We start from the raw sequence: 13,203 nt of genomic DNA, 5'->3' as shown, positions 1-13,203 counted from the left end.
CTGCCCTCAATGTTCCCCATAAGTGTGGTTTCAGTTGCAGCTCATCTAAACACACTTTTAGTAAATTACATAAAAAGATATTAGCAACATGGTGTCTATGTGACTATGGGGCTCTGTGCTTGGAAAAGCCTTTAACAATCAATATAATCTGCTATGAGACCTGCTGGTATTAATCACAGCTTGTTCATATGAAGATCTACCATTACAGTCAGTCCTCTGTTGTACTAGTATAAATAGCTCAGGTTTTGTCTTTTTGCATTCATTTGGCTTCAATGTCAGTATTGTGGTTTCAGAATAAAAGCCTTTTGTGTTCATCCACTCCGACGCTGCAGGAATACCCGACAGTGTAGCTAATTTAGTCCAGCACATTGTGTTTCGCTGTGGTTTGAGTTTGCAGCATGAACCAATGAAATCAGGGCTTCCCAACTGTTCTCCTCTTAGGACACAAACTGAGTAACCAGAGTTTCATCCTGTGACCCAAGCTTATTAAAGCCCACATACACATGTAATGCGGAGACCCACAAGAAGTGGAGCTGTTGTCTATTTTGGGTTGTGGTCTTCACTCTGATCTAAGCAATTTAGTTATTTATGCAGACATGTTGCAGTTCATTTTCTGGCCACTTCCACAGCTTCAAACAACCCCAACTACGCTTGACCTGACAAAGGATTGGGCGTTTCAAAGTGCTCAAATTCCTGATAGGTCATGAAGGAAACACTTGTGAAGCACTTAAAACATATTGCGGTCTTGAACCCAGCTTTAAGTGTTCAGTGTAGCCAGAGGTGGAGGTGGGGACACTAGTAAGCTATAATTTCCTCTGAATGCCAGCGAGACTACAGTAAGACACATGCTCACACACGCACACGCACACACACTCCCAACAGTCTCCCATTCAGTACACCATTCATGGTCGGTTAGGAGACGAGGAGAAAGAGAAGACCAGACGAGATCGTTTCTGGGAAACGTTAACACACACCAGCTGTTTTTCAGTTTACTGCTGCAAGCTCAACCAACCTGTCCTCACTGTGACTTCACAGAACTGACTTTATAACCTGTGAACCTACTTCCTAATTGGCTTCTATCCCTGTATCTGGCATCTGGAAAAATCTCTTGTATGATATTTATTCAAAACAACAAATTCCCTTTGATTACAGTTGAATCTAGAAAATTTAATATTCCTGTTCATCTGTGAAATAGTGGACTGGGCCAGCAGCTAATGTGTACACCCATAATGATATCACCGGTGCTGTTTTTTTTTTACTTCTCATTCTTCCTAAATATTTGCCCAGTAAGAAACTTTTAAAGAAAGTTGCTCTATAACAGATGGCTTTTAACAGCCATACTTTAACTCATTTTCAGCAAACAGTTTGGATATGAGAGTTGCTTTCACACATTTTATTTTTCTGAAACTCACTTGTGCTACCACCTGAATGGATTTTATGTTTGTTATTATTTTCCTGGTATTCACTATAAAGGTATGAGTGTGTGTGTTTTTTTTTCTGTTTCTCTTCCTAGTCTTCAAGGAAACAAGTGTCAGATGACCTGTGACCCGGGGACTTATTACAATGGCCACAGAAGGAATTGTGAGCCCTGTCATCGGGCCTGTGCCACCTGCGCAGGTAGGAAGTCGTACGATTGATTAGAATGACCTTTATTATGTGTGTCAGCGTGTTCTTCAGTTGTTGAAGCAGACGATATCCTAAAACTAACATTTGATCTATAATGTCCTAACAATACACCTGAAATGTGTGTGTGTTTTTCAGGCACGGGTATAGAGGCTTGCTCAAAGTGTGCAGATGGCTACTTACTTGAGGACTGGCGGTGTGTGCTAACGTGCAGCACTGGCTACTACCTGTCAGAGCAGACCTCAGACAACGGGCAGGTGCAGAGGTCCTGTAAGAAGTGAGTCAGCACACCTGCCAACACCTCTTCACCACCGTGAACTTGTGGCTCTCCAGTCTACAAAGATTTTAAAAACAAGAAAATGAAGCGCTTTAGCCAGCGAAGTGCAAAGTTCCTAACTTTTTCTTGCACTACTTGTTCTCTCTGCAGTGCCATGCACAGGGACATATTTTTGAAACATGTATTAACATGTTTTAATAAATAACTGACTGATTTAGTTTACATTCTATGTTTAAATCTGAATCCTGTGTGGAAATAATGTTACAGTAGGATCCATATAATCTGCTGCTGACTAATTTAAAGTGAAGAAATATTCTATTTTTGGTTATTTCCTGCAACATTAATTAGCCATTGCAACTATGTCCAGCAGCTCCACTCAATTTTTAGCCGACGTAAAGGCACGCAGTCAGAAATCAGAAAGCCATATAAATGTTTTCCCTTAGAATTTACGATATTTTTCAGAACAGAACAGAATGCATCCACAAGCACTTGGACAGGAAGTGTTCAAATTCATTTCATCAGACATTATTTAAAAAAGTAAATCAACCAAAATCAACCAAGCATATGTTTTTGTCTCACCCTGTCCTATTCTGTCCCCAAAAAATGCTGTTAGCCAGTTCCCAGTGCTATTTAGCAGCGTAACTACCTCAACAAGAGGTGAAGGTAACGCTTCAACAGCTACCCGCCAGCAATGTAGCTTGGCCGTTTTGTTGCTTTTGTTGCTCGTAGTGTGAACACAGTTTCACTGTTGCAACTTATATGATTTGATGATATATTTGCTGACTTCTTTGCCTTCTATCAGACCCACAGTCAAACTCGGATATCTTGTCTGCTTTTTTATCGTTCCTTGAGGTTAACTTGCCTCCTTGATTTGTCTTTCTCCCACCTTGACTTTGTACCTTACTTGATTTCCTAATTCTCTGTCATCTCCTAGTCAGATGATTTCCTAATAAATGTTGCCCCATGTTCACACCACTAAATGTGATAACTGTGTTTACGATATTTTTCTATCAAGTCTCTGTTCACTTGTTTAGACCTTCCAATTCTTTGCAAACACAGCTCACCAACACACACTGAAAGGGCCAAAGCAATGAACTACAGCGTATAAATGAAATCCATACATTTGTTTAAGCAGATAGTATTAAGTTTTGTGTTAAAGTTGATTACATAAATGCAAATACATGCATAAAAACGTTCCCTGTCCTGTGGATTTTATTTTTTTTGGTAGGTCTGCTCTTTTGTCTCTGGTTGTGTTCACACATTTCTACAGTTTATGATGCACACCATGACATAATATATGCAGGAACAATCATACATGTTTTAATGTCGACTGACACAAATGGTTTTCTCTCTTTGCAGTTGATATTTACGCAAAATCGGATAAAACTGTATGTAATGCTAGCTCGCACGTCTAAAATAAGACGTCTAATACTGCAACAAGATGTTTTGATTAGATTTTCGGCTTTGTTATTGGATTCTGCATCACTCAGTTTCATTGTAGTTCAGGGGTTTGAGTGTATATTAGAGAGCAGCAAATTGGAAATAAATCACTATACGGGCGAAAACTAGTGAAAGATGGATGTATGTGAGCATGTATAGTGCCGCATAGACTGGTATCTAAATCTTTATACACCCATCGACAGGTGTGACCATAGCTGCTACGAGTGCTCGGGGCCCGGTGAACGGAACTGCAGCAGCTGTGTCAGTGGTTACAATCTGGAGGCAGGAGCCTGTGTGGTCAGCACCATCTGCAAAGATGGTGAGTTTGACAGCTTTTTTTTATCTACAAGATGGCCTCAATGTGTTTATTTCATACTTCTTGCGTTGCCTCTCACAGGCAGCGTTTAGTCATAAAGCATACTAGTATGGTCCAGAGTGAAATCTCTGAAAAGGCTTAAACCAGCAAGAGCATTGATTTGGACAGATTCACAGCAGAAAAAATACTTTACAGTGCAATTGGCTTCACAACCGTGTTTTACAGAATAATTGCACAAGTACATATATTGTGGTCTAAACAACCCCAGCCAATCAAAGAGCCAAAGGCCTCAGAGGTGCACATGTACATCTCAACTCTCCCTCAGACTCTTTTGCGTTCCAAGATTAATTGAATTAGTATGTCCCACAGGATATGAAAAACGATTGCAGAAGTTAACTCTATTAAGTAAAAGCTAAGGATTTACCAATGACCTTATTTATAATTTGTTTGCTTGGTACTAACTTCTTGAATCAGACTGCCTGAAAGCAGGAGGGCAGTCTGTCCTTGCTTTTGCCTTTTGTGCTTTATCTAAAGGTCTCATTCATGTTTTACATATTACTAATATAATATCTCTCTGGCACTACAAGCTCGCTCACTCACTTTTGTTTTTTTAATGTAAACTCACTCTGTTCTTGGTTGTCCGTACTTTGTGACACTGCTTTGTCTGAAAGGTTTCTTGAACCATCTACATACACCCTAACCCTCCGTGTTCCATATAATCTGCTCATCTACAATCATTTTCTGATTTTGACTTGCTCTTTGCTTGCATTTTCTTTATTTCATTGCTGTACTTTATGGTCTAGTCTTTCCTTTATGGTATTTTCTTTTCCTTTGGCTTACGATTCTTGTAGTGTAAATATTCCCGTTACTCACTAACTGGCTGAGGTGATGGTCTGATTATGAGGCTTCGACAGCAGTGTGTGAGTTGCTGGTCTCGCCATGATCTTCTAGTTAAAATGAACCCATGGCCAAAAAGTCTTCCAGCCTTTGATGAGATGAAGCTCAGAGGATAATGTGTTTACTGTGAGACCTTTCTGTTGATGATGAGTACTTTACTTAAAGTGCACACTCAGTCTGTTTCAAACCTTCCTAAACCAAAGCTCAAAAGTGGCTGGTACGTTTAAATGCTGTTGATAAATGAAATAATTGGCTTACAGTTTTTGCAGACTGGTGGTCCACTTTACTTTTTTTTTTTTCAATACACCAAGTTGTGAATTTCGAAAATCTTCAAATTGCTAATTGTGTGACGTTTGTTTTCTCTCTCTCTCTCTCTCTGTTTTTATTTTATTTTTTATTTTCTTCTCTCCCGACGTGGATCCAATCTCTCCACTGGACAACAATCATTTTCCACCTTGATGAACATCACCTGTGATTGGATCAAAAAAACTCTTCCTGTCACCTGAACCCTCTCCTGACCAATCACACTGCTCTACCTGCCATTCAATCATTTTTAATGGTTCTGCCCTGTGTGTGTTTCCACATGCATTTATATGTGTATGTGCATGTTCCCCCTCCTCCCCTCCTTCCAAACTCCCCTTACATCTCTTCTTCCTGGTCTGTGGAAAGCAAATGAAGAATCTTGGGCGGAAGGCAGTTTCTGCGTGCTCGTTAAAAAGAACAATCTTTGCCAGAGGAAAGTGCTGCAGCAACTGTGCTGCAGAACGTGCTCGCAAAAGGGTTGACGGGACGTACTCGATGGGCGTAAAGGGAGTGCGGGGGGGATGTGGGGGCACAGGGGGCACCCCTCCTTCTCAACCCCCCCTGCCCACTCATTCACAGTCACATAATTTATAAGAGAATCTGTGCCTCTTAAAGGGACTGCATCAGAGGTGCGATGACAGGACTACAACAAACCTACCTTTTTTTCTGTACTGGGACACACACATGTGGTCAGGGTGTAAAATGACTGGGACTTATTTCAAGAACAAACAAGCAAATGAAAACAAACAAAAGAATAAAAGTGTCGGTATTTTGTGACCAAAGCATCGATGCCAAAATAATTGAACCTTCTTTTTTTTTTGCCAGTGTAGGAAGCATAGTTTAAAACAGGAGCCACTCAGCCTGTGAATCTCTGAATATGTCTGTGTGCATTTTTATTTTGGCTCCTCTTCCTCCTCTCTTTCCAGTGTTAACGATAAACAGATGGAAAGTGAATATACAGTAGGAAAGGCCCTGGTTTTTCTGCCTGTAAATATACGTCAAAGAAAAAAAAAAAAGAAGCTCACTCAGTAATGTGAAAATAATGTCTGTCTGGGCTGACTTTGGCTGTGTAGAGGGAAGACAAATTCACACACTCACATACACACAAAGAAACATATGTACCACACACATAGACTAATAAACATGAACTCAGACACATAAATCAACCACCACTTAAAGTTAGATACTACAGCGTCACCGTATTTCAAGACTGATGCACGTTACTAACCAAAATTACCTAATTTCATTTATTGAAAAACACAAACCTGCCCTGAATAGTGTGTGTGTGTGTTTGTCTTCATTGGTGTGCGTAGGAGAATGCCATTAATTCTTAATGTAAGCCCAGACAGCATTGATTCATTCCAGAGGTACGAGAAGACAAGTCGATAGTCATTCCTTCCGGAGCTTTCTGCAGGGAAGGAAACGCTGCAGTGAGGTATTATGAATTTGTGGTACTAGGGATGCACCAATGCCCATTTTTCACTCATGATGCAGATTCTGGATTCTAAACTTTTGCCCAAAACTGACTATTGATTCCATCCATTACTCTGACAGAACAATTCAATATTTGTTGTCACTACATAAAATATAAAAAATATAACTCATATTTGTGACAGGGAACTTCAATTATTCTGTGTGTTTGTTGGTTTCCACATGCCATATGTAACCCTGACAAAAAAGGGAATTTTATCTGTATCGGTGCATCCCTACATGTTACTGTTCTCAAATAAAGTTTTAGAATTTCTACTCTTCGGTATTCCATTATCCATTCCATTATTGATGGCAATGCATATCGGCTGAAGTATTGCTCTCCACTTTCAACGCAGAAGGTCAATGATCGCCACACACAATATTCTGTCGTTATCATGTAAATGGTAAAGGTCTCCGACAGCCAGGCGGGCCGCAAGCTGATGTGGTGAAAACAAGAGCTGTGGAGGTTTGGCGTTCAGTTATTTCAGAGAAGGGATTTGGTTCAAAATGTAGATATTGAAATACATTTGGGAGTAGAACTTTATGTTCATTCAACCCAAGAAAAATCTGAAAACAAACGAGTCAATCAATTTTTCTTATTTACATTATATCTGTCTGAACTCAAAGTGAACTGACGGCATCACTGCAGAACCAGGAATGTGTCTGAAACGTTAAATCATATTGAGCCACAGCTGTACTCGTGTTCAAGCCAACAGACATCAGATGTCTGGTTTCTCCTCATGTCTGTCTGTCTGTGAACCTTACCTGATGAAACTAGAAGGTTCTTCTGGTGGTGCTGGTTTCTGATAAAGAACGGCAAATATAATGTTTAAGATTCTTATTCTAATTGTGTGGGTTTTCACACCTGCACCATGAGCATTTACAGTGTTAGATGAATTGTTGTACTGTCGACTGGTTATGGTTCCTGATGATTTGTAATAAAGATTGATGACTCCCCTGTTTTGGTTAACAAAAACTTATTTTTGGTCATTGTTTAAGATGACTTGAATTGACTTTAGTTTGTGTGGTAGATGCACACACACACACACACCTCTCATATAAAAGCTGTTTTTATTGTTTACCTGTGACATATCTGTGACAATGCATTATTAATGTTACTCAAAGTCCTAGTTTTGAAAATCTTTTTTTACTTAAGTGTTCTTATTAAAATGTTTAATCTGTTCATGTTTTTGTTTTCTTTTCAGTTTTCATTGATTATGTTGACGGTGTATTAATCAGAAATATTTCATCCATTAGCATTTTCGTTCACCAGCTTCTCACTTCCTTTCCAGAACATTAGGTTTCCTTCTTTTCACTCTATTTTTTAAATTTCATTTGATAAAGTATTGAAAGGGAAAACATCATTGAAATTCAGATCATTGCTTTCAGACACTTTCAGTTTTTCAGCGCTCGATCAGATTGATTAAAAGAAAGTTCCACATGCCTGAGGCAGGGCACTTAAAGGGAGACGTGCACTGACGATTAGGTGGAAGTTAAAAACAGGTCAGCGATGCAAGCTTTTGCTGCTCTATTATAGGTGCAACGCCTGAATGTAGGAATTTATTTTTGAGTTACACTTTTTCTTTTATTGCCATACAGCAGCTATTTATATTGTAGCAGTAGATATGAACAACGCCATGGCTGTAATTCAAATAATGACATATACTATCACAGAATCAGTTCTGTTTTAGGAGGAAACCGATCCAATTATGCTTCTTATGGGTAGTTGCATTTTAACCCATTAGACACAGTATATAGTGATGATGGTAGTATAAGTAATAATATAGAACATACATCAGCCTTCACAGAAATATGTCAATTCAGTCATTCTAGATACTCAAATAGGTGTTTTATAAGTAACTAAAGCCAAAGTCCCTGTCATCCCCATACATACAACTGTCTTGTGTTCTATTGTTATACATGCTGTAGAACTGGTATATTATGTATAACATTGGCAAATATGCAACCGCAGGATCTTTTTTATATGTTAGATAGATATTAGACAGGAGAGAGATGCGGCAAAGGGCTGCGGCGTGCCCCAACATTTGAGTGAATGTATTCTGCTAGAATTATTCTCTTCTAGAGCTCATTGATGCTGTGAAGGTTACACTGTCGTATTCATTTCTTGCACCCTGAAGAAGTGTAAGTGATTTAACTGCGTTATTCGCAGGGTGTACACAGGTGTCGAATGCCAGTGCCAACTGTGACCAGTACTATTATTGATACACAAACTCTGCATGATAGGGTTTGTGTGAGGAAAAAACGTTCCGGACGTGCATGTTTTTCTACAGTCATTACGCTCATTAATTAAAAATGTAAAAAGAAATGCTGATTTCAGTCCTCACCCAATTCCAAACAAATGTTTCTGTTGCACCTCTTGTCATGGCTTCAGCTTTCTCCAGTGCTGATTGTAACCATAGTTAACATTATGGCACTTAAATCCTGTGGGGGGCCATGTGAATTCTGACACTACCCTTGAACAAGGCATTGGCTTACAAATTGTTTGGATGGTTGAAATACTGAGGACACATGTCCTCACAGGTCAAGCACAAGAAACACCTACCTGTGTTAATGTATACACAATATTGGATAAGCAATGTGGTTTATATTCTCTTGACTACTTGCGGGATGTGTGAATATATAATTTCCCCTGCTTTCTTGGACCAAGTATGTGCAGGTATCAGGAGGTGGAAGGGCCAGGGAATTATTATTCAGGACCAGGTGTGGTGGATGTCAGTGTGATATCTGCCAACAGAACTCTCTCTCCTGACAGAGTAGACTGTCAATGTCCTCACAAGGTCAGCTAAGTCCATAAAAGAGGAAAAGTTTTACTCCCCTGAGTGACAGGCTCTCTTTCTTCTCCGCTCCATTCTTCTCCCGTCTGGCAGTGGGAGTCCACCGTGTCTGCTTTTGCTGAGTGGAGTTGTGCGGCTTTCCGTCCCTTGAGAACTTGGCTCCCTGTTTGTTTGTGCGCGTGAGTGAGGGGAAGACAAACAGAAAGACAGGGAGACAATTTGTGTGTGTGTGTGTGAGAGTGAGAGTGACGGCGTTTATTTGGGGGCTGTTTGAATGTTTTCAGCAGAGCTTTACTGAATGGGAAGCCACCGCCTGTTGTGTTTGTACACAAAGAAGCTCTTTTGTTTTGAAAGGAACAATTGCGCTTTTCACAGAGAGCCAGAGAGCATAGACAATCTCGCCACTTCCTTGAAGGATGCTCACACACACAAAAACCACACAGCTCCATCCTTATGCCTGAGCCTGTGTCTGTCACCTTTGTCTAATACAAAGGTGGGATAGTAGACAATGTTTATGCTTCTTTTGTTATGGCTCTTTTCAATGTTGCTAAGTATGAGGCTGAAGGTTGATGGTTTTTTTTGGGAACTTCTCTCTCAATCCTTTTGCAACTTTGTGCACAATAGCTTATATATTATGTGTGCCTGGGGTGAATGTGAGCAAAGTTTACGTATGCATGCAGCTTAAGATAAGATTATTTAGTAAACATGGTTAGTTTATGATGTTACAAGTCCAATAAGTATGAATTCTACTTCTGCATATTGTGGAATGATAATTATATATCTACCTGTAATGCTTTCGATCAATGTCAGTGACTCAACAATTGCTTTGCCAGGTGTTTAGATTTCTGGCGCCCAAAACTCCATTTCCAGCGTGGACTCCATTTTGCAACAGAAACCTTCCAACCTCCCAAAACCTACACACATTTTCAGCATTTTCAACAGTGGAGGATGTGGAATGTAGGAAGACATTTTATTGTTGAGTGAAAAACAACATGCTGCATGTTTCTGTTATCTGTAGAGTAGAGGTTTTGTAACGTCATGCTCGTGATGAAAATCAGTCATAATCTGTGTTTGTTTGAGTCTTGAGTTATTTTGGGAATCTTCACCTTGTCTTCAAGCTCATAAGGGACCAAAAAAAGAATCTCATATCCAAATCATACCTGTGTCTACTCTAAAAGCACTCCGCAATTAGAAAGTATGCCTGACTGACATTTTCAGAGGATAATGAGCTGGACCTTCACGGAAATGAAAACAATAACAACCGACTGTTGGATATAATTGGTGCAACTAGGACACAAGTCACTCAAGCAAAAAGAAAGAAGTGAGCATACACAAGCAGGTAAACGAATAGAAATAAAGCGCTTTATGATGAAATTTGTTGTTCGCTATCGCTCTCCGTCTGTAGGAGAGTACATGAGTCATCATGGAAAGTGCCACCTGTGTGATGCTACCTGTCTACAGTGCATGGGTCCAGAGAGCGAGGACTGCACCAGCTGCCCTACTTCATGGTGAGAACCACTGACATATCCCCCCCCCCCCCCCCACACACACACACACACACTCATGTGCTGTTCCCCAGGGGTCAATTCTTAATCTTTTCCTATTTTCTATTTATAAGCTGTGATTCCTTTGGGTAATAATCTGTAGGTATAATATTCATTTCCGTTGTTATGCTGACGACACGCAACTTTATGTTCCGCTAACTATAGCGATAGACAGATTTTCTCCTGTTGATTGTTTCTATGATATCAAATGCTGGATCTCAAAGAACTTTGTCTACGATTTAACTACATTTTTGTCAAATTCTTCAATCATTTTACCATTATTTGTGACTTTGATGAAACACGTGGGGCAAACTAAGCTAACTAATTGCTTACTGTTACATTATCATAAGTAATTTGTACCAGCTCAATCTTAACATGATGTTCACACAAGATAACTATTGACCAGTGTCATAACATAGGAACAAAGCTCGTCTTGGTTTGTTGTCTGCTGTAGTTTTTTCTTGTGTCTTTACGATGAAGCGCGTACAGTACATGGATGTACTGATGTACTGTTTATCAGACCACAATTGAGACAAGAATTAGCGGTAGCTAGGTAGCACATCCCTCCGCCTCACTCCCCACCACTGACAGACTAGTTCACCAGGAGGAGAGCAGATGGGAGCTCCGAAGAAATAGTCTGCCAGTGGCGGGGAGTGAATGGCAATTACACAGTAGAGAAGAAGTTGAAGTGGGCATTCTTGTACTGTATCTTGGCCGTCTATACAATTGTATCTTGTTCTGTAAAGTACATTTACTAGTAGTATCATTCCCTTTTAGATAGTTCAAACAACCTTATAAACTAATGTAGAAAGCAGCTTATTACAAGAACTCTTGTTCCTGCAATCTTTTTCAGGTCTATTCTAAAATAAGTGCCTTATAACAGTCTCTTTAGCTCTTTAGTCAGTTTGCAATGCTTCTTATTTTAAATGAAAACATTTGCACTGCAAATATGTATATTTACAGTGGCTGAGGCTTAGTGTGCATGTTCATTGTTCACCACATCCTGACCTGCAGGTTCTATGATGATGGACGCTGTGAAATCCGCTGCCAGACGGGGCGTTATGCCATGGGGAGGCAGTGCCATCTCTGTCACCACACCTGCCATGAGTGTACCGATGAGGGACCTGACAACTGCACCAGCTGTGACAGAGGTACACTAACCTGGATCAACATGAAAACCACTATTCTTTTTAACCTTGTTCGATAATGACACACAACAAAACAAATCCTAATAAGTAAATCACAATTGCGTGACTTCAACCGACAGGACCAGTTATTGCAGATAAAACGATCTTACATATTTGAACAATTCATTTTTTTCTTTCCCGTCATACCAAACCTGCACGCTCTTAGCCTTTGAAGCAACACAGGTAGCATTTTGCAAAGGTGCACCGGTGTTCATTTAAAAACCCATCGATCTAGCTGTGACTGGAATGTAAGTGAAATCGTGCTTTTTCGTGACATCACATGGATCAAGCCAAGGCTCATTTGTGCCAGCCTCCACTATCAATCCTCTAAAGGTAAATTAGTCTAATTAAAGCAGTAATTCAGCCAAGGCTTGCTGATGTGCTAAAAGAAGGAATCAGTCATTTGTTTGTATCCTCGTGCAAAGGTCACTGCTAATCTCTCAGGGTTTAGCTCAGTTAAAGGACAAGCTGTGTCTACGTTTGATGAGTCATTTTTCTTACTTTAATGTTTCTTACTTCTTTCATGTTATTAGGATCTTGTGAAGCCAATACAAAAAAACAAACCTTATTTATTAGTGTGAAAACAATTGGTATGATAACACCGAACGTCATTAGAGGCTCACAGCTGAAGAAATATCAACTTGAAGGTGGTCGTAATAACTGTGTTTATCACAGTGTCACAGACGGTATTATGGCTGTCAGAATTAATGTATTTACACTGGGAAGATTATGTTACGCACACACCCACCTGACAGCGCACACCCACCAGACAGCGCACACCCACCAGACAGCCAAGGAGAAGATTAACACCAGATTTCCGCTTCACACACCCTCTCTCACCCTCACGTGTGCACACACACTCAATTAGCCGGCAAGTTTGTCAGACTGTTTGCAAATGTGGTTCCATTTAATTGCAGGTCTGTCTGAGGCTCACTGAGACATAACAATAATAACATGAAGAAACCCTCCATCTGTCTCTCTCTGTGTCATTTCTCTGTCAAAACAACCTCTCTTATCATGGCCAGTAACACACACACACACACACACACACACACACACACACACACACACACACACACACACACACACACACACATACTGGTACATACTGAGCAGACAATTATTGATACTGACCTTTGATTGTAGTGTAGAGTCTTCCCCCTGCTGTCTCTAGAGGGGGGAAAGAATAAAAGAGCTACAAAAAGGAGCATTAAAAGAACAAGGAAGAGGTGAAGAAAAATGATAGCTTGTCAGATAAATCAAAAGCGTCCATTTCAAAATACTGGAACCACACAAGCCAAGATATGCCTGAAAATACAGTCACACAGAAGTATAGAAGTTTCTCTAATTT

At 40.0% G+C, this 13,203-nt stretch overlaps 1 protein-coding gene across 2 annotated transcripts in view; it reads left to right on the top strand.

Annotated features, from left to right (window-relative positions):
- Positions 1 to 7,509, top strand: part of pcsk5b (proprotein convertase subtilisin/kexin type 5b) — a 51,951-nt gene extending 44,442 nt beyond the window's left edge. For both annotated transcript variants that reach the window (XM_076098793.1, XM_076098792.1), the window contains 4 exons: positions 1,514 to 1,617; positions 1,762 to 1,900; positions 3,544 to 3,659; positions 5,223 to 7,509. In XM_076098793.1, coding sequence (XP_075954908.1) covers positions 1,514 to 1,617; positions 1,762 to 1,900; positions 3,544 to 3,659; positions 5,223 to 5,338 — 475 coding nt within the window. In that variant the 3' untranslated portion in view covers positions 5,339 to 7,509. The remainder of the gene's footprint in view (positions 1 to 1,513; positions 1,618 to 1,761; positions 1,901 to 3,543; positions 3,660 to 5,222) is intronic.
- The last annotated feature ends 5,694 nt before the right edge of the window (positions 7,510 to 13,203 follow it).

This window comes from Anarhichas minor, unplaced genomic scaffold (genome assembly GCF_050575085.1).
Source record: "Anarhichas minor isolate MPS153535 unplaced genomic scaffold, ASM5057508v1 ptg000025l, whole genome shotgun sequence".
NCBI classification, from domain to species: domain Eukaryota; kingdom Metazoa; phylum Chordata; class Actinopteri; order Perciformes; family Anarhichadidae; genus Anarhichas; species Anarhichas minor.
The sequence above is the reverse complement of the archived record's forward strand: the minus strand, read 5'-3'. Positions and strand labels throughout refer to the sequence as shown.